Source organism: Trematomus bernacchii, unplaced genomic scaffold, assembly GCF_902827165.1.
Source record: "Trematomus bernacchii unplaced genomic scaffold, fTreBer1.1, whole genome shotgun sequence".
NCBI classification, from domain to species: Eukaryota; Metazoa; Chordata; class Actinopteri; order Perciformes; family Nototheniidae; genus Trematomus; species Trematomus bernacchii.
In genome coordinates this window covers 1-20,000 of record NW_022987890.1, presented here as the reverse complement: position 1 = coordinate 20,000, position 20,000 = coordinate 1, and the positions used below count along the sequence as shown (strand labels likewise).

The window sequence follows — 20,000 nt, the reverse complement described above, 5'->3', positions numbered from 1 at the left end:
TGTTCTAAAAAAAATCTCATAACAAAGAATACAATGTACAGTAAACTTTATTTATAATTTCTGCATCTCTAGTCTTTAAAATCACACATTAAATAACTACATCTCTCTTGTTTTATTTTCATGCTCCCCCGTGAAACAGTGCAGGCCATTTGTGTGTTTTCAATCGTTTTTGGACAACAATGGAGCTGTCTATACAGTATCTATACAGTATATATTTCCATGTAGATATAACAGGCTAGCGGTTTCCCCTCTACTTTTAGCCTTTATGCTAGGCTAAGCTAATGCCTCAATAGCCTCTTATTTTCTGAAAAAACATGGATAATATTAAAATAATACCACAGTCAAAGTACCTTTGTTCTGATCTCTCTGCTCAGCAGGATACAGATATGAAAGGAAAAAGTCCAATTAAAAGTCATTATTTAAAAAGGATATTCTCTCCCCTTTAAACGACATTTTAACCCAAATCGTCGTAATCCTCTTCATCATCGTCTTCACCATCGATGTCGTCGTAGTCTTCAGTGGACGCATCGTCTGTTTCTTCATCTGTTTTCCTGTAAAGTGGAGGAAGAATCCTCACCTCAGCCTCCACCTTTACGTAGTCAAACGACTCAGGTGTTGAATTCTCGTAATCGGGCGACGCCTTCTCGTAATCGGGCGACGCCTCCTCGTAATCGGTCGACGCCTTCTCGTAATCGGGCGACGCCTCCTCGTAATCGGGCGACGCCTCCTCGTAATCGGGCGACGCCTCCTCGTAAGCGGGCGACGCCTCCTCATAATCGGGCGACGCCTCCTCGTAATCGGACATGGCCTCCTGGCATTTGGGCATGGTCACCTGGCATTTGGGCATGGACCCCTGGTGTTTGGGCATGGACCCCTGGTGTTTGGGCATGGACCCCTGGTGTTTGGGCATGGCCACCTGGTGTTTGGGCATGGCCACCTGGTGTTTGGGCATGGACTCCTGGTGTTTGGGCATGGACTCCTGGTGTTTGGGCATGGACTCCTGGTGTTTGGGCATGGACCCCTGGTGCTTGGGCATGGCCACCTGGCACACAGGCTCGGCCTCCTCATAGTCGTGTTCGTCAGCCAGATTTTCATAGCTTTGAGCCGCTGAAACCACATATTTCAAATTATGCCAGCTTTCCTTTTTATATTGCAAAGTTATAATATATGTATGTAGTAGTTTGGTAGTTGATTGCAGCAGTAATTGTCAGGCCAAAGAGGTCATACTATTAGTTTGTATGTAAATAACGGTATGGATAAAGATACTGATTATTAGTGTTATGTAAATAGGATTTGCGGGAGTCTGATGGGCACCATTGTAATTATTTTATTGTGTACATTGAATTAATTTCTTCCAATATTTCCATAAAATAAAACAACTAATAAACTAAGCAAATAGGCTAAAATGCAAAAACCAACAATGATAATCAAGTTTAAACCCAAAAATAACTGATTATTTTCGTAAAAATAAATACAGCAAATAGACTTTTTCATGGAAGAAAATTACTCATGTATTTCTATAGATAGCTGGTAGTTAAAGATTTTCAAAAATGCATCGACTAATTGTCCTTTAAAGCTGCTGTGTATCCACCCACATGTTGCTTTAAACATATATTTTGGTCTAATTTTACACTTCAAATGGCTTTACGGTACTTCGCCTACTCATCTTTCACAGACTGGTTCAGTTATGCAATATCTGTGGTTATGTTTGGGATCTAGTTCCTGGGGTTTTGGAGAAAAAAAGCCACAGAAAAAAGGAAATATTTTCACAGCCCTTTATGATAATTTAACTGTCACCAGTGGTTTGGTTTTGTCAAGACACATTCATGTAGTACCACAGATAAGACAGTGGGTTATTGTCAAATGGTAGATGGGATGACATGTAATGAGGTTTTGTGTACGGCCATTGTTACAATGTGGTGTAAAAAGTGAGTAGAAGACGTGCAGTTTAAAGAAGAAGAAGGAAGGATTTGTCTTGCCTGCTGTGAGAAACTGTGCCCGAGATGGTAAAGGCGGCGTCTCAACCTGGTATTTGTTGCTTCTGAGAATTAAAGAAAATGAAACTTTAAAACTATGACGTAAAATAAACAGTTCCACATTTCAGTGAATAAGCTTAATCACGTTATTGCAGAGAGTTAGACGAGAAGATTGATACCACTCACATGTACTTCTATTAAATGTGAAGCTACAGCTGGGTTAGCTTAGCTTAGCATGAATGCTGCATTCACGGGGTGGAAGATTAATCGGTTTATTCCAGATACATTAAAAAAATATATATAAATAAAATAAAATATAATAAAATAAAATACAATAAATTGAAATTAAATTGATAAAAATAAATAAAAATAAAATAAAATAAAATACATTCTAAGATTTGGCTAGAGCCAGGCTAGCTGTTCCCATCTGTTTCCATTGCTTATGCTAAGCTAAGCTAACTGCATCATATTTAAAAGACAGATTTAAGTTTGGTATCAATTTTCTATTCTAACTCTCGCCAAGAAAGATGATAGCTGTGTCTTATGTAATGTAAATCTTTCTCGTTTACAGTTTACAAAGATCTTACTATGAACAATACATGAATTTAATATAAAACATGAAAGATATTAAGTAAAGAAAATGTATATTACTTGATAGTTAAGTCAGACTTGTTCCTGTGAAGCTGTGTGATTCTGAGTCTGCCTGTGGAAAAGAAAAAGGACACGCAGTTAGATTGAATCACATTGAAAATGATCAATCTTTAATAAAATGTTAATGCTTTTTAATTAACTCACTGCCCAAGGATATAAGAATGGCAAGCTCTTCCTAATTTTCAAAGGAAATTAAAGACTTTTCATTTCATCTGTCTTTTCATTGTTACTATTACTCCGTTTTTAAGAAGAAGAAGAAATACTTTATTCATCCCTTACAGGGAAATGTCTTTCCCCACTCTGTTGTGTTTACACACATTACACACACAGGGGAGGATATACATGCACACACACAACCACATGCAGATAGGAGAAGTAGCAGAGAGGCTTCCAGGTACCCGGCGCCAAGGGAGCAGTTTCGAGGTTAGGTGTCTTTCTCAAGGGCACCTCGGCAGTGGCCTTGGAGGTGAACTGGCACCTCTCCAGCTACCAGCTCACTCCACATTATGTTTTGTGGTCCGATCGGGATGTGACCCAGCGACCCTTCGGTTCCAAGACCAAGTCCCTACAGACTGAGCCACTGCCGCCTTAACCTCCAATCATTGATTTTTACATTATTTATGTTTACTCTTATTTATTTTGTATAGCTTTTATCTATTATAGCCTCCACTGGCTTCCCGTCCATTTTAGAGTTAATTTTAAGATTCTATGGTTTGTTTTTAAATCGCTTAATGGGCTGGCCCCTCAGTACATCTCCGACCTCCTACAGGTGTACCCCCCCTCAAGGGCTTTGAGGTCGGCTGATCAGCTGCGGCTGGTAGTCCCTAAAACCAGGACAAAGACCAGGGGAGACCGAGCCTTCTCAGCGGTAGCCCCCAGGCTCTGGAACGACCTGCCCCCTCATGTCAAATTGTCGCCCACTCTTGAAGCTTTTAAGTCCCTCCTAAAGACCCACCTCTTTTCCCTCGCTTACGAGTCAGTCTGAGCTACAGTATGTCACTACCTAGTTGTATGCTTTTATTGTCTGTCCATAGCTTTTATGTGCCTTGTATTTATTCTTATAAGGTTCTTTATTTACTTGTAGCTCTAAGTAGGACATGAGGAAACCTATAACAATATTGCAAAATAAATCATGTGTTCATCTTAAAGTGGACCTATCATGCTATATTATAATAATATAGTATAGGACCATACCTATATAAGGCATATTTATACTTTTTTTTTTTCAAAATACCAAACAGATCATGCATTTTAGCCATGCCTCATTTCGCTCAATTTGACATTTTTTAGCTCTGTTTTTGCAAGGGCTGATTCAGTGAGAACAGCACCACCTACAGGCCTGGCATATGTACTACAGCGTCTCCAGCGCTTTCGAACGGCAATGGCCGTGGCTGTCTTCTCCTGATTGGTGGAGTTGGCCCAATAGCCGTAGCGCCACCGTCCTGACGTCAGGACAGTGTTCAAATCTGGATCAGTTTTTATCAGATCCGTTGCAGCCCCTTTTTTAGAGATTTGGGTATGGAGGAAAATAGAGAGGGTTGTGTTTTCTGACACTTGGTGAGTTCCCTGGAACACCGGGGACACATATTCATGTAGAAAAGACGTACAAAAGAGCATTTTGCATGATAGGTCCCCTTTAAAGTATTCATGGTTTTATTATGAACAATCCTCTCTAATAATTCTCAGTTATATTCTTCTCGCTTGAATTGCTCTGTGTTTATCCACATCCTAAAATCAGCTGGTTTCCGTTCAGGGATCATTAAAGTCAGGCTGATGAAATACACCATTACAGTAATAATAGCATTTCATTCAATTATTATAGTTTTCCTTCTGCTTTGCAATACCTCTGCAGGGCCAGGTTCTTTTTTAAGGGTTTGGTTTCTCTTCCTGTCGTGGGTTTTAATTTCCATTTATTACACTATATCGGTTTTTCAGTAAACAAAAAAAACAGGTAGTTAACAATATCAAAAGTGAAACGTATGTCTTTTGCAAACTTGTTTTTAACATAAATGTAACTTTTATTGTCAAATCCTTTTGAACAGAGCTTTGTAAGCATGTTGTTATGCTGGCAAAACACATTTACAAGTATTAAACTTCCAATTAAGAGTGCACTGTACTTACTGTGTATATTACTTTACTTAATATATTTCTCTGCTTTATTTAGGCTACTTTAACAATATGTACATGTATAAACATCATACATTAATCAAACTATCCGAAGAAAATGTAAAATTAGCTCCACTTTGATCGATCAACTGTAAAACCCTTAAATGGGATTTTTAATTAGCACTCTCGTAATTAATTGATTACCTGACTACTTAATTAATTATTGATGACTCAGTGACTTGATGTCTTGATTGAGAATTTAAATATTTCAGTGCCTTAATTATAGGTTAATTAGTCGATTGATTTCATGATTGTTTGATTATTCCATTAATTGTTTACTTTTTATTTACAGATCGTCTTTCGCATTTTAGGCAGCGTTTCATATTTTAAACTTACGCTTCTGCGTCTGAAGAAAAAAGATCTGAAAAGATCTGGATTATATCTGATAAAGAGGAAAACAATTGAATAAACGCTCATTAAATAAAAATAAACTTGTTGTTATCGTATATCTATTATAATAAAAGGCAAAAAATAACAGAAAAGGACGTTTTGAAGTGCAAATGAAGCCATGTCTGATACATATCACGCACCTTGTCTTGATAACCATCGGTTGATGCAGACGCAGAAGAAGACGATGACCGCAGACACAGAAATAATCCCAAGAATCACCCACAACCAGAGGTACTTGCGTAAAAGCTCCATGAACATTCTGCTGGATAAATATTTGTTTTTAAAAATCACATTAGAGGCTTTGGAAAGCTGTGAGATCTATGCGTGAGGTTGCTGCTTTTCAGTTTACAGAACTGTGCATCGGAAAGAAACTACTTGACCACTTCCCCTTTTTGTGCGTTGACTAAGTCTTAAAGTTATTTTTGTGTTTACTTTTGACACCGACAAGCAAATCAGCTTCTTGAGAATCTCTAGGGAGTTTTTTTTCTTGTGAAAGGAGAGAAATGTGACAGCTGTTCCTCAGGATATCTGAGCCTGTGCTGGACATTAACAGGCGTTTATTAACTGTATTGTTTGTGAGGTAGACAGACTTATATATATTCCCTTATCTGTGTGAACACAAGGAAATAAAGGATATTATTTCCTGTTTATCTGAGTATCACATATCCTCTCTTTGCAACAGCTTCCTGTCAACTCTTAATAAAAACACTGACCAATACTGCTGACATTCAAATGTTAAATTATGTTCCTCAAAACCAACCAAGTGATGTTTATAGTAGACGTGAGGCCAGATATAAGCTTTTTAAACTAATTTATCTTGCGTTTACATGTCTTAATTGTCTCTCAAATGACTTTTTCAGTTTTAAACAGTCAGAATGTGCCTTACCTTCTCAGAAAACAGTCTTCAAGGCTTTAAAAGTTCCTTAAACAGATAATGAAAGCGGATGGCGGGATGTGAAAATAGTCTTGTGTGGTATTTGCATGACAGTTTCAAATGTTCTTAGTCAATCAAAGAAATTTGAAGGCTAGGATGGCATTATCCCCTCCCCTCTCTCTCCCTCGCTCCAGTGACTACAGCATGAGTGTTTGTGTGTGTGTGGTGTGTGTGTGTGTGTGTGTGTGTGTGTGTGTGTGTGTGTGTGTGTGTGTGTGTGTGTGTGTGTGTGTGTGTGTGTGTGTGTGGCCTGCATTACTATGAGGGGAATCATTAATTTTAGGGTGAAGACTTGGTTAGGGTTAGGCATGTGTTGGTTATGGTTAAGGTTAGGATAAGTCTCCAGGAAATGCATGTAAGTCAATGTAAGGTCCCCTGAAGTGATGCATACATAGTATGTGTGTGTGTGTGTGTGTGTGTGTGTGTGTGTGTGTGTGTGTGTGTGTGTGTGTGTGTGTGTGTGTGTGTGTGACTGACAGTGAAACAACCATATTTATAGCCATACTATACATCCGCTTGAAGACTCCTAGTGCAATGTGTATGTTTATGTGAGAGATTAACCTCTGTTCTGTGATGTTAAATATATAAAAATAACATTTAAAGCAAGTTATTTTTCCATGTATAGTCAATGATGTCAGAGCCAGAGCAGAGCATTTCTGTACATCCATTTCTGAGTCTCTTTTTTGTTTTCAGTTCCTCTTGAATCAACATAGTGTCACACTGGTGTTTGCCACTGTGTATGCGATGGGATTAAGATATTTAGGTTTTTAACAGATTTAAAAAATTCCATTACTCACATTCACACACAACTCTTCTTCCTTATTTGATATTATTTTTTCAAAAACAATTGTACTGTGTTTTACTATTATCTAATAATTCAAGCAGAGGCAACATTTTTATTTTGTTGAATTGTTTATAAGACATACAGAGGTGGGAGAAGTACTCAGATCTTGTACTTGAGTAAAAGTAGAAGTACTCAGATCTTGTACTTGAGTAAAAGTAGAAGTACTCAGATCTTGTACTTCAGTAAACGTAGAAGTACTCAGATCTTGTACTTGAGTAACAGTAGAAGTACTCAGATCTTGTACTTGAGTAAAAGTAGAAGTACTCAGATCTTGTACTTGAGTAAAAGTAGAAGTACTCAGATCTTGTACTTGAGTAACAGTAGAAGTACTCAGATCTTGTACTTGAGTAAAAGTAGAAGTACTCAGATCTTGTACTTGAGTAAAAGTAGAAGTACTCAGATCTTGTACTTGAGTAAAAGTAGAAGTACTCAGATATTGTACTTGAGTAAAAGTAGAAGTACTCAGATCTTGTACTTGAGTAAAAGTAGAAGTACCAGAGTGTAGGAATACTCTGTTACAGTAAAAGTCCTGCATTCAAAATGTTCCTCAAGTAAAAGTATAAAGTATTCTCATCAAAATATAGTGAAAGTAGCGACAGTAAAAGTAGTCATTGTGCAGATTGGTCCATTTCAGAATAATATATATGATATGTTTTATAATGATTGATCATTAAAGTGTTCTCAAAGCTGGTAAAGGTGCAGCTAGTTTGAATGACTTTGTATACTGCAGGGTAGCTTGTGAATTTACTCCAGGTGGAACTAAAGTCTGATTCAACACTTGATTATATTTCACATCATTCATCCACATCTGTGAAGTAACTGAAGGTATTAAATACATGTAGAGGGATAAAAGTACAAAGTAAATTACAAGTATCTCAAAATTGTACTTCAGTACAGTAGGCTACTTGATTACATATATTTAGTAACTTCCAACATTTGAAGACATAGGCCTATACTGTAAATATAGCTGGCAAACAATTGTGTATATGACTTTTGCTGAATCTATAAAAAGAACTGATGAAAAAGAGGGGGGGAGAGAGGAGTTCAATTTAGTTTAAATGTGGAACTTGATACTCTCTACTTCTCAGAAACTTAATTCAAAGTAAATTGCTTTTATTTTGAAGGATGAGATCGGACTCACACAAGTTGGCTAAAATCAGTCAAAAGGAAATGGGCAGTTTTCTGTCAAAATAAAAGCTCATACAATTGTAAATTGGTGGGAAAACAATGTAGGAGGTGAATGCAACGTTAGCAATCATAATACATGGAAACCAAAGTTTAATTATTTGTTATGCAATTGTTTTTATAAGTATGGTTGGAGCACGAGACCCCAAATGTTTAGTGTTCTGTTTCTCTTTCTAGGTGTTTGATGTCTCTTTGTTTCTCTTGATAGTTTCTTTATGGCTGTCTGTGGTTGCTTTGCTTCCCTATGCAGCCATTGGGTGTTTTAATGTGGTCATATTGAGTGTCTTTTTCATTATATTGGTCTTTTTGTAATCATTATGTGTCTCTATGTGAGCATTTTGAGATTATTTTTTATTTGTTTAATCTTTTTGTATTTATATCTGGTCTGTGGTTGCTTTTAAACCTCATTGTTGTTGTTTTGTGCCTCTCTGTACTGTAGTCATTGTGTGTGTCTTTGGTAGCCTTTTTCTATATATTTAGTCTTTTTAAATCTGTGTAGTCACTGAGCATCTCTTTGCAGGCATTTCTGCTCTCTTTTCGTACTCATTGTTAGTCACTTTGTTATTGTTTTAGTCTCATTTAGAGATTATTTGTGTTTTGTTTCGTCTTAATGTTGTTATATTTGGTATATGGTTATTTGTACACCATCCTGTTGTTGTTTTGTGCCTCTTTACTATATTTCTTAGTCGTTTTATGTCTTCTTGTGTTCAATTAGCATCCCTTTTCAGTCATTTTGTGTCTCTTTTCGTACTCATCGTGAGTCTCTTTGTTATTGTCTTTCTTCTTTAATTTTTTAATTTTTTGTATGCAGTTGTTTCGGTGTCTACTCAATGACAACATGGATTTTAATTTGAAAGTGTAACCGGAATACACACTCTTCACTCCCCCTTGCCAGCTTAACACTAGTTGTGATGTTAGCCTGTTTTCTTGGACACTCCTAGCGCTTTATCCCACTAAAACCCTGCTAATTGCCTCAAGCCCCCCTCAAGAAACCATGGCCGATCAGGCCTCTGGACCCCCTCTGTCGTCCCAACATGACGGTAAATGTGTTGTGTTTGTCGGGGGTTTTATCAGGAGTTTTGAGGGGCTTGGAGACCGAAAACCAGCGGCCCGTTGGTGCATCTCTGACAACATTAGCATTAGCATTAGCATTAGTTAGCATCATCAGGGCGACGTGTCACTGGCTGTCACTGCCCTATAATGAACCTGTAACACTACGCAGTTAGTGTTTATACAAAGATAACAACGTACACATGTTTTGGGGGTTACTAAAGCTTTATATGGCTGAATATAAGCTGTGATATTGTATCCTTATAACGTTGTTGTGTCATTTAGCTTGTTAGCTGTAAAGCTAGTCTGATTTAGTGTGATGTATCAGAATCAGATTTCCTTCATTAGTAGGCCTATACATGTACAACGTTACAGCAAAGGTGACATAGCAGATAAAAGGCAAGCAATAAAAAGTAGCAAGCCTGTTAGAAATTGAGGAAAAGCACACATTGGAAATACAAATAAAGGGTTTTAAAGGGTCGATACTAGCTCCTGTTAGCCTGGCCTTGTCAGTCTTTTAATATGGATCATATGGATTATATCGGGCAATTACAAAGTGCTGTGAATGGCCTGTGCACACGTTGGGGGTTGGACCATAATACAGGAGGGTATTCCGGCTGTTTCTCAAACAGGGGTCCGGGGACCACAGTGGGGTCATGCAGGGAATGCTGTAGCTTTAAAGGTGCAATGTGTCAGATATGCACATAAGTCTAGTTTAAAAAAAATGTAATTAACATTTTCAGCAAGATTCAAAGAGGTTATGGTCTTGGTGTTTGTTAAAGATGTTTATGCATTGTGGTGCAGGGATGTTTGCAATGGTGTAAAGTAACTAAGTAGATTTACTCAAGTACTGTACAATTTTGAGAGACTTGTACTGTCTTGTAATACCACTTGTTCCTCTAGAAGCAATATTGAGGCACTGTCTGCACTCATAGTAAGATGAGAAAACACGCCACATCATTTGTTGTGATTGGTCCAAATTCCAAATCTGCCATGTAAATACTAAGGCAATTATCTGACATCTTAAGTTTACCATGTTTTCCTTTACATTAAATATCACACTGTCAGCAATCGGCAAAAGTGAGGATAACTGAAAATAAAGGACAATGCTGATATGAAAGGACGGAGAAATGAAGCTGCTCCAAAGGCTTTCATCCTGTTGAAGTTACCCTGTACATTTCTATAGCTTGTTTATAGGATTAAAGGTGGGGTAGGTAATTCACTTCAGAAACACTTTTTGTTATATTCCATGGAATGCTCTTAACATCCCGATAGCAATGAATACATGAAATGCTTTGACAAATAAATACATAAATACATTTCATCTGTGGAAGCTGTGGCGCTGTAAAAAGCACGACCAATCATCTGAGCCGGCCCGGCTAAAATAACTGGATGGCCTACCTGCCTGTCAGCCTTCCATCTGTGCACAAACTTATCTCGTGCCCTCATTGGTCATGCGCGCGTTCGTGTGTGTTGGAGTAGGGGCTCTGTAAGGAAGTCTGAAGGAAGGGTCAGATTTTTTCCGGTTGTGTACTTTCAAATTCTAGCACACTCGAGCCGGTTTCTCCATTCTTACCTACCCTACCTTTAAGTCAAACGTGGCAGAAATGAGAAAACTGCATATTTTCGCTGCTTGCTAAATGAGATTTGCTGCAGTTGCTAAATTAAGGTCAGTTTCCCTAAACTGACACACAATCTTTTTCTGGCAAAACGGTAGCGGGAAGGAGGAGGAAGCTGTAATTTTTGCCACTTTTACATTACATTACATTACATGTCATTTGTTAGACGCTTTTATCCAAAGTGACTTGCATACATTCAGTACTGTGGACAATCCCCACAGGAGCACTTTGGGGTGAAGTGTCTCAGGGACACAACAACATGCTGACTGCAGTGACTATCACTTGAGACTCATTCTGAAAAATACAACTGTCAATGAAACTATCAAATTCAAAATGTATATGGACAGTACAGCCCGTACAGTTATAGACAAACATGTTGACAAATCACGCAGCTAACGCGATTGTGGGATGTGTTAAGAGATGCATAAATATTATATTCATAGGTTCCACTTAGCACTCAGCATTAAGCAACAAGGATTATTCCACATGCATATTGGGGACTAGAGCAAAATCACATTTTCATCCTGCAGTTACACACTGGGGAAACGGAAGAAAACGACAAAATGTGAAATGTTCCGGCCGCTTTTTTACAATTGAAGCAAGTATTAGAAATAAGTCACTCTTTGGCCCAATCCCAAACCACGCCCTACACCCTACCCCTACACACTACCCCTCCGTTCGCGCGGAGGGTCCGCCACATTAAGGCCCCGGCTCCACGAGGACAAATACGGCAAAACGCATCGGAGTAACGCAAATGCAACCGCAAAAAACCTTCCGTCCCCACGCAATATACACCGGATTGTGTCAAGCTCCACGAGACGGCTCCGTTTACATCCAAACGCTGGAAAAGCTGCAGTACATATGCCGAGCCTGTACGTGGCGCTGTAACTTCCTCCACAAAAGCAGCAACTTCCTCCACAAAAGCAGCGAAGAAGAATGGTTGTCATGGTTGCACTTCTGTTTATTCTCCGCGGTGGGGGCCGACAGAACCGGGCAGAGTTTTTCGCCGGTCAGCGTGTGTTAAAGTTTAAATCTTCCGGACAAAATTATAAAAGTGCCGGTCAAAGGTCTTCATTGTTATTTATTGAGCTTTAAAACAAATGAATAACGACTCTATATAATGATATATAATCATCAAATACACAGAGCCTCTCTTTCTCCTCTCTTCTCACAGCGTCAGTGTCTGTCTCATGCAGCAGCTGATCCTGTAATGAGTGACCCGACAGTAAAAATAAACATATTTATAACTAGTTTAGGTAGTTTGAGAGGTAATTAAAATAGCTAAGGGTGATGATCTGACTTGAAGTGTGTGTTTTGCTCCCGCTGCATCACAGCGGCAGGAGCTGCGTGTCTCCGTCCTGTCAGATTAGACTTCACTCGCGTTTATGTCCATATCGAGATAAAGATAAATAATCTGAATTCAAGGAGGAGCTCCTGTAGATGTTGCACAAAGAACTGTAGCATGGTCAGTAGACTGGAGCACGATAGCAACCCTGCGGGGGAGAGGTGGGGAGAGGCGGGGCTATGAAAACGAATGACCGTATAGGCGACTCCACGGCCCCGTTGGACCCCCCAGAGCGCTCCGTTCCCAGATCTATCCACCTTTGGACCCGTTGTCGTTTGCGGGGTCTGTTTCTACGTTTCCCTTACGGCGTCGTCGAGCTTAGAGGGCTATACGCATGAGAAATATGCGGATTCAACCCGTTTTCGTCCCCGTGGAGCCGGGGCCTTAGTGCTGTTCCAAACCAACGAGTGTGGAGAGGTGTGGAGGGGGAGTGGGCTATCAATCAAGCCCTCAAACAGCGAGTCTGCATCGGTGCTGACTTGAGACTGGTCTCTACCTGACCGGAGTCACGCTGTGTGTGTCCGTCAGGAAACACGCTGTTTACAAACAGTTCCAGCAAACATCCACTGATAAACTGCGATGTTAACAACCTCATGATAACCTCATATGTGTTTAACTTAGGATCATACCTGTGTTTAGTCTAGAAAAAGGTAAATGTGTGCATTTTATTATAAAGTTGTGTATATTTACAGACTGTTGCAAAAACTAAGAAGCTTATAAACATCAGGTTTAAAACTAAAAGAGCTTTACAAAAAAGTAACACAATGAAAGATGTTTGGAGTTTTATTTGAGTTCTTAATTTACATTTTTTGTAAAACCGTTGTTACATACAGTTACGGCATTTCCTGTTTCTGCCGGAGAGAGGGGAGTTTGTCCCAAAGCTTGCCGCTGTATTTACTCCCTCCATCTGACAGGAGGGAGCCTCGTTGAGCTGCGAGTGTGGCTACAGACGGAGTTCACTCCGCCACGGAGGGGTAGGGTCGAGGGAGTGGTTTGGGATTGGGCCTTTGTGTGTGAGTGTCAAAACATGTACATGCCTATTTATGAACAATTCCTTAATTTGATCCTTAAGCCCCTGACACACCAACACGATTTTGGGAGTCAGAGGCCGTCAGAGGCAATCGGGCATTCGCGGCGCCCTACTCGGGTTGGTGTGTCCCGCACCGTCTCTTTACGGCACATTTTCACACCTCCCGCGAATCGGTAGACAGTCGGCCAAAGAAAGTCGGCCAAAGAAATCACTCTGATTGGCTGTTCAGCTTAGCGAAGCAGTGCATGAGAAGCGAAGCGGAAGTGAGGGACCAAAACAAACGATTGAGAAGGCACATACAGACGGCTAATCTTTTTCCTTTTCATCTCACCCGGACGCAAGAGTTTCTTTTTTATGTTTACATGTTTTCGATCGACGAGAGAGAGTGAAAATGGAACCCAGACGCTATTTGTTGTTTGTTTATCGCAGTCTGTTCTTCTTCTCTCGGTGTATAGTCTGTGGGTGTTTCTCAATCTCGAGTAAAGCTGCTTCAGAGCCACTATTTCAAGCATGCTACGTCATCGAGTGCCGCCGAAGTACTGTTCCAATCTCCAGCATACTTGGAAATCTACCGAGCCCGGCGTACTCCGTTTGGAGAAATATCGAGGCTGCACATGAGTAGACTCCGCGGTCTTAAAATCCCCACAATGCTTTGCGCACGGACCAATTTCCCCAAATCTGTGGCGGAAGATGTAAGGCGGGGCCTCTCATATGACGCACATCTGCACACTTGCTAGCCTGTTCCACTCTTCGTTTTCCGAATGGCAGGAAGTATTCTTGACTCGCTTCTGAAGCAAGATGCTCGGCAGACATGTGCTACCAAGCAAGCGTACTCGACATTGAGAAACACCCTGTCTTCCGGTTGTTGCCTCTTTTGAATGACGAATACACACTACCGCTGCCTGCTGGTAAGGACAGTTATTGCCACTCGTCGACTGAAGTCTTTGCGGTGTGTTCGTAGGCAGGCGACGTAGCGGACGTAAAAGTCGGGACGCTTTCGCTACGCGTTCTTTGGTCTCAGGTTGGTGTGTAGCGGCCTTTAGAGAAAGCCCTATCCAAGACAGTGTCAGTGCGAGTGTTTAAATCACATATGCCTCATCTTTAGTAATACCATGGCTCAATACATTTCAATCAATATTTGTAATTGGAGCAGGTTGTAAATGTTTTAGCATGGGGTAACGCAGGTCAGGAGAATGCTTTCTGTTATTGATCTGCAGAGATTGACTGACTATAAATACTCTGAAGGTTTGAAGCACAGGCTGCTTTTAAACCCATGGTAATGTTTTAGTCGTCATGGAAATCTATCCCTGGCCTTAACATGCTAGTACATTCACAGAGAAACTATGTGAACATGTGTTGAGCTTAATGTGTTGCAGGAATTTCTGCTTTACAGTCCGTTCAGCTATCACATGATCCCGCTGGACTTTATCTCCTGCTTGTGTTGTAAAAGTTTCCACTCACCGTCTGTGTTTCTGCGAGGGGATCATCGTCTCTCTCCTCGCTCCGAGAGGAATACAATAAAAATGTAAAACAACACTAGATAGAGGAAACTGTCCCTTGTGACTTTATTCAGAATAAGGTAGGTTTTCACACGCAATAGAAAAGTGGCGCACGTAAACGAATTTCAAAGTGGAAGAGCTTTTTGAATACAGTTTTGAAGACTGTTGTGATTCAGTTTTGTGGTGATGAATAAGTGAACTTACACATCATTAATAATAACTAGTTAAATAGAATTTGACCAGCTGGTTTTCTATACTTTTGAATGGCCCTGAAAGTCAAAACTAGTGGAAAAACTAATTGCCTGTGGAAAAATACTTCAACAATAAGTTGACTAATACATAAAAAAACTTGTGTGTGAAGACATTCCCTTTTTTCCCTTATTAACATTTAAACTGAGTTAGAAAGGGGGAATTAATTGAAGTTGAATTATCAGTTTTTCTATGTAATCAACAGATGATTAATTACCGTCCTGTCTTGTTTGTGTTTTCCTCTCCGTCACCCAGAGGTGCTCCAGCAGCGAGTGGAGGCTCTGGAGCAGGAGCGAGCCGAGTTCATCAAACTGAAGCAGCAGCTGGAGGCCGAGTTCAACCAGAAGAGAGCCAAGTTTAAAGAGCTCTACATGACCAAGGAAGGTAAAGACAGCACTAACATGCACGCTCACTGGAAATGTGCATACTGAACTACTCCTAATGCACAAGTAAAGCTGGCCAAGAACTAGTATTCAGAACCTTTCATTAAACATACTTAAACATCCTTTGATAATACTTAATTACAGGTAAGGGTGGTAAAGCCTGAGTCCATCCCGCAGAGTCAGGGTTTGAATTTGACACTTTACTCCATATTGTCTGATTTCTCTACGCCTTTCTTGTTGCTATCAGCTATGCTATAATATCAAGGAAATACATTTCAAAACGATTCAGAAACAGTTCATTTCCTGCCTTTATAGTTTACAAAAAACACCCGAAAGATTCTTAAAAAAATCGTCCTGCTTTCCATTAGACTTCAGTCGTATAGTATTATTGAGAACATGTAAGTATTTAAAGTAGAACGATTTCCCCAGTGACTATTTTACTAATATATATTGTGTCATTAGATTAGTATAACTTATACATTAAAGGTGGGGTAGGTAATTCACTTCAGAAATACTTGTTATATTCCATGGAATTCTCTTAAAGGTGGGGTAGGTCATTTTGGAGAAACCAGCTTGAGTGCGCAAGAATTTGAAAATACACAACCGGAAAAAATCTGCCACTTCCTCACAGAGCCCCTCCTCCAACACACACGAACGCGCACATGACCAATGAGGGCACGAGATAAGTTTGTGCACAGATGGAAGGCTGACAGGCAGGTAGGCCATCCAGTTATTTTAGCCGGGCCGGCTCAGATGATTGGTCGTGCTTTTTACAGTACCACGGCTTCCACAGATGATATTTATTTATGGATTTTTTTGTCAAAGCACTTCAGATATTCATTGCTATCGGGATGTTAAGAGCATTCCATGGAATATAACAAAAAGTGTATCTCCAGCCGGTTTCTCAAACTTACCTACACCACCTTTAACATCCTGATAGCAATGAATATATTAAATGCTTTGACAATAAATACATAAAGAAATGTCATCTGTGGAAGCCGTAGTACTGTAAAAAGCACGACCAATCATCTGAGCCGGCCCGGCTAAAATAACTGGATGGCCTACCTGCCTGTCAGCCTTCCATCGGGGCACAAACTTATCTCGTGCCCTCATTGGTCATGTGCCCGTTCGTGTGTGTTGGAGGAGGGGCTCTGAAGGAAGGGGCAGATTTTTTTCGGCTGCGTACTTTCAAATTCTCGAGCTGGTTTCTCCATTCTTACCTACCCTACCTTTTAATGTACAAATTGTAATCTATTTGATAGAAAAACTGCATCCAATTGGCTGCTTTGCTGTTTGGTTTTCCAAAACTGTGTAAATAATGAAAATGTTATTAGAGTACCCAGAGCCCAAGGTCTGTAAATAAACTGTAGTTTAATACAGTACTTCAATAAATGTCTGTTGTTACATCCCACCATAGCTGAAAACAGACCTTTATTTTGATATCCCTTTTTTAAACAATATTTACAAAGGGCTTTACATACAATACACCAAACAATGTATATAATAATGGAGGAAAACATACAACTAAACAGAGCAATAAGACAAGATGCAATTAAGTACAGATGATTCTCTCTTCCCCCCCCAGTGGAGCTGAAGAAGCAGACGTTGGTTCTGGACGGCGCTCAGGTTGAGATCAGTTCCCTGCAGGCTCAGCTAGAAGAGGCTCGCTCTGACATGGAGAACATCAGGACGGTGGCCACCGTGTCGGAGAACACCAAACAGGAAGCCATCGATCAGGTCCGCAGCCAATGGCAGGAGGAGGTGGCGTCGCTGCAGGCCATCATGAAAGGTAACACGGAGCTCTAATGCTAATTATATGTATTTAATGTTGATACTTAAAGGTCTCCTATTATACTGTTTTTCATCAATATATCACAGGTCTCAGATATATACAGAGCCTGTCTCTGATTGGCTGAAACACCAAACAGATCATTGCAGCATTACCCATAATCCCCTCTGTTTCAGCCCTGTTTCCAAAGTGCTGATTCTCTGTCTGTTACTTTAGATGAAAAATAAGGAGCCCCTCCCCACGCCCCTCTGAGAGAGATTTGGTTACAAAGAACTCAATGGTGCTCTAGGAGGAGATTCAGGTGATAAGGTGGGGGGGGGGTTACCTTGGTTGGTGATTGGCTAATGGTTACACAAGACACAACATCGTTATGACATCATCAAGTGGCCAAAATCTGATCAGCTCATTTTCAGACAGGTTTTTATAGAAATGGATCAAAAAGAGAGAGAATCTTTGTTCCTGAAACTTTCAGAGTCTCTTTCCACAGAGGGGACACATGTTGATGAAGAAGAGACATGAAGAAGAGGGGACACATGTTGATGAAGAAGAGACATGAAGAAGAGGGGACACATGTTGATGTAGAAGAGACATGAAGAAGAGGGGACACATGTTGATGAAGAAGAGACATGAAGAAGAGGGGACACATGTTGATGTAGAAGAGACACGGAGAAGAGGGGACACATGTTGATGTAGAAGAGACATGAAGAAGAGGGGACACATGTTGATGAAGAAGAGACATGAGGAAGAGGGGACACATGTTGATGTAGAAGAGACATGAAGAAGAGGGGACACATGTTGATGTAGAAGAGACATGAAGAAGAGGGGACACATGTGGAATGTAGAAGAGACATGAAGAAGGGGACACATGTTGATGTAGAAGAGACATGAAGAAGAGGGGACACATGTTGATGTGGAAGAGACCATGAAGAAGAGGGGACACATGTTGATGTTAGAAGAGACATGAAGAAGAGGGACACATGTTGATGTAGAAAGAGACATGAAGAAGAGGGGACACATGTTGACTGTAGAAGAGACATGAAGAAGAGGGGACACATGTTGATGTAGAAGAGACATGAAGAAGAGGGGACACATGTTGATGGAGAAGAGACATGAAGAAGAGGGGGACACATGTTGATGTAGAAGAGACATGAAGAAGAGGGGACACATGTTGATGTAGAAGAGACATGAAGAAGAGGGGACACATGTTTGATGTAGAAGAGACATGAAGAAGAGGGGACACATGTTGATGTAGAAGAGACATGAAGAAGAGGGGACACATGTTGATGTAGAAGAGACATGAAGAAGAGGGGACACGAAGAGGTTGATGTAAAGAGACATAGCATGTTGATGTAGAAGAGACATGAAGAAGAGGGGACACATGTTGATGGAGGAAGAGACATGAAGAAGAGGGGACACATGTTGATGTAGAAGAGACATGAAGAAGAGGGGACACATGTTGATGTAGAAGAGACATGAGGAAGAGGGGACACATGTTGATGTAGAAGAGACATGGAGAAGTGGATTTTGCATAATAGGTGACCTTTAACACACCAAGTATTGTAAATGGGATGTTTGATGTAACGCCCTAGCTTTCAACTAAGCAGGACAGTAGGACACATGCAGCGTGTGATTAGGGGCCAAACTCAGAATACTGTATTTGTCCCGGAGGAATATTTGGTACTGTAACGGTTGCTCCATAATAAACATACAATTAATCAGTGGATGCTAAGTGGATCATGACAGGAAACATCCTTTGATACCACCCTCTAAAATGTAAAGTGTTGCTGCTTTATGTATTTCTTTTGTTTTGTAAACTGATTATCTTTGGATTTTGAAGAGATGATCGAAAAGGAATAAGAGGACATAGAGTGCCACAGTGACGCGTCCTAAAACCCGAAAGTAAGTTAGCATGTTACCACTTCCTGTTCCCTGGTCTCAGAGCCAATGGGATCTCTCCATAGGATTTAGGAAAATATCTGGAACTAAGGTCTGTGGTTGAGACACATTGAAGAGACGGATCACGTTTTGTTCTAGGACATTAAATCCATCAGCAGTGACCCCACTGGGGATTTCTGAAGAGTTGACGTGTCTGAAAAACGATGGTTGTTACCAAGTGGCTGAATAGGACTACAGAAGTCGTGGAGGACGTTGTACGTCATTACGCCGAACACGTGAACACTCCTCTAAGTTAGTTTGCCCTGTTCTGCTTGAAAGCAAGTACCTGCCTCCTGCAAACTGTTCAAACAAACGCTTCAACTCGTACCATTTAGAATCTGTGTGTTTGAATATGGATCTGAAGTTGGCGTGGCGTTGAAGCAGCGACCCTGCTGTAGTTCCTTTATAGCATAACGTTAGCATTTTGCTTCTGGCGACTAGATTTATGATTAGAAAATGATAAAAGTAGTGTAGACATGTGGAGATTATCCGGCTGAACAAAACGTGATCCGTCTCTTCAATGTGTCTCAACCACAGACCTTAGTTCCAGATATTTTCCTAAACCCTATGGAGAGAATGCATTGCGTTTTTGTCGAAGGAACCGGAAGGAGTTTACTTCCGGGTTTTAGGACGCGTCACTGTGGCACTCTATAAGAGAAACTGAAGATACCTTAGGACATAAAAACAACGCTATATCTGGTTTTCCTTTTAGATAGATAGAATCCTTTATTGTCATTATACAGGTACAATGAGATGAGTAGAGCTACTCCTCAGGAGAAGACAACATACAAGCATTCATACTTCAATACGCAGAGACAGTTAAATTGCAGGAATATATCGGTTTCAGTAAATTTAAATGTGTTTTGATGTGTTTTGATGTGTTTTGATGTGTTTTGATGGCTAAATGATATGATTTAGTTCTCTGTTGAATGTACTGCTTCCTCCCTGTGGTTTG

The 20,000-nt window shown here is 40.3% G+C and overlaps 2 protein-coding genes across 4 annotated transcripts; one reads left to right on the top strand and one right to left on the bottom strand.

Moving 5' to 3' along the window:
- Positions 1 to 29: 29 nt before the first annotated feature.
- On the bottom strand, positions 30 to 6,165 carry wu:fb97g03 (zinc finger protein 768). 3 transcript variants are annotated; one of them, XM_034114359.1, is made up of 5 exons: positions 6,070 to 6,165; positions 5,324 to 5,445; positions 2,628 to 2,679; positions 1,980 to 2,041; positions 30 to 1,107 (listed from the first exon to the last, which is right to left on the bottom strand). In XM_034114359.1, exons 2-5 carry the CDS (start codon positions 5,439 to 5,441, stop codon positions 455 to 457), a joined length of 885 nt encoding a protein of 294 aa, XP_033970250.1. In that variant the 5' UTR covers positions 5,442 to 5,445; positions 6,070 to 6,165; the 3' UTR covers positions 30 to 454. The 3 variants fall into 3 exon arrangements, with proteins under 3 accessions (XP_033970250.1, XP_033970251.1, XP_033970253.1); XM_034114360.1 differs by having other exon boundaries at positions 5,324 to 5,442; positions 6,070 to 6,158; XM_034114362.1 differs by lacking the exon at positions 6,070 to 6,165 and having other exon boundaries at positions 30 to 916; positions 1,043 to 1,107; positions 5,324 to 5,561.
- Positions 6,166 to 9,044: 2,879 nt separating this feature from the next.
- LOC117469908 (rab GTPase-binding effector protein 1-like) lies at positions 9,045 to 17,110 on the top strand (the record flags this gene model as incomplete). Its single annotated transcript, XM_034114382.1, is given in 3 exon segments — positions 9,045 to 9,186; positions 15,194 to 15,322; positions 16,907 to 17,110. Coding segments are annotated over 3 exon segments (379 nt in total), but the record flags the coding sequence as incomplete, so codon positions are not given.
- Between the last annotated feature and the right edge of the window lie 2,890 nt (positions 17,111 to 20,000).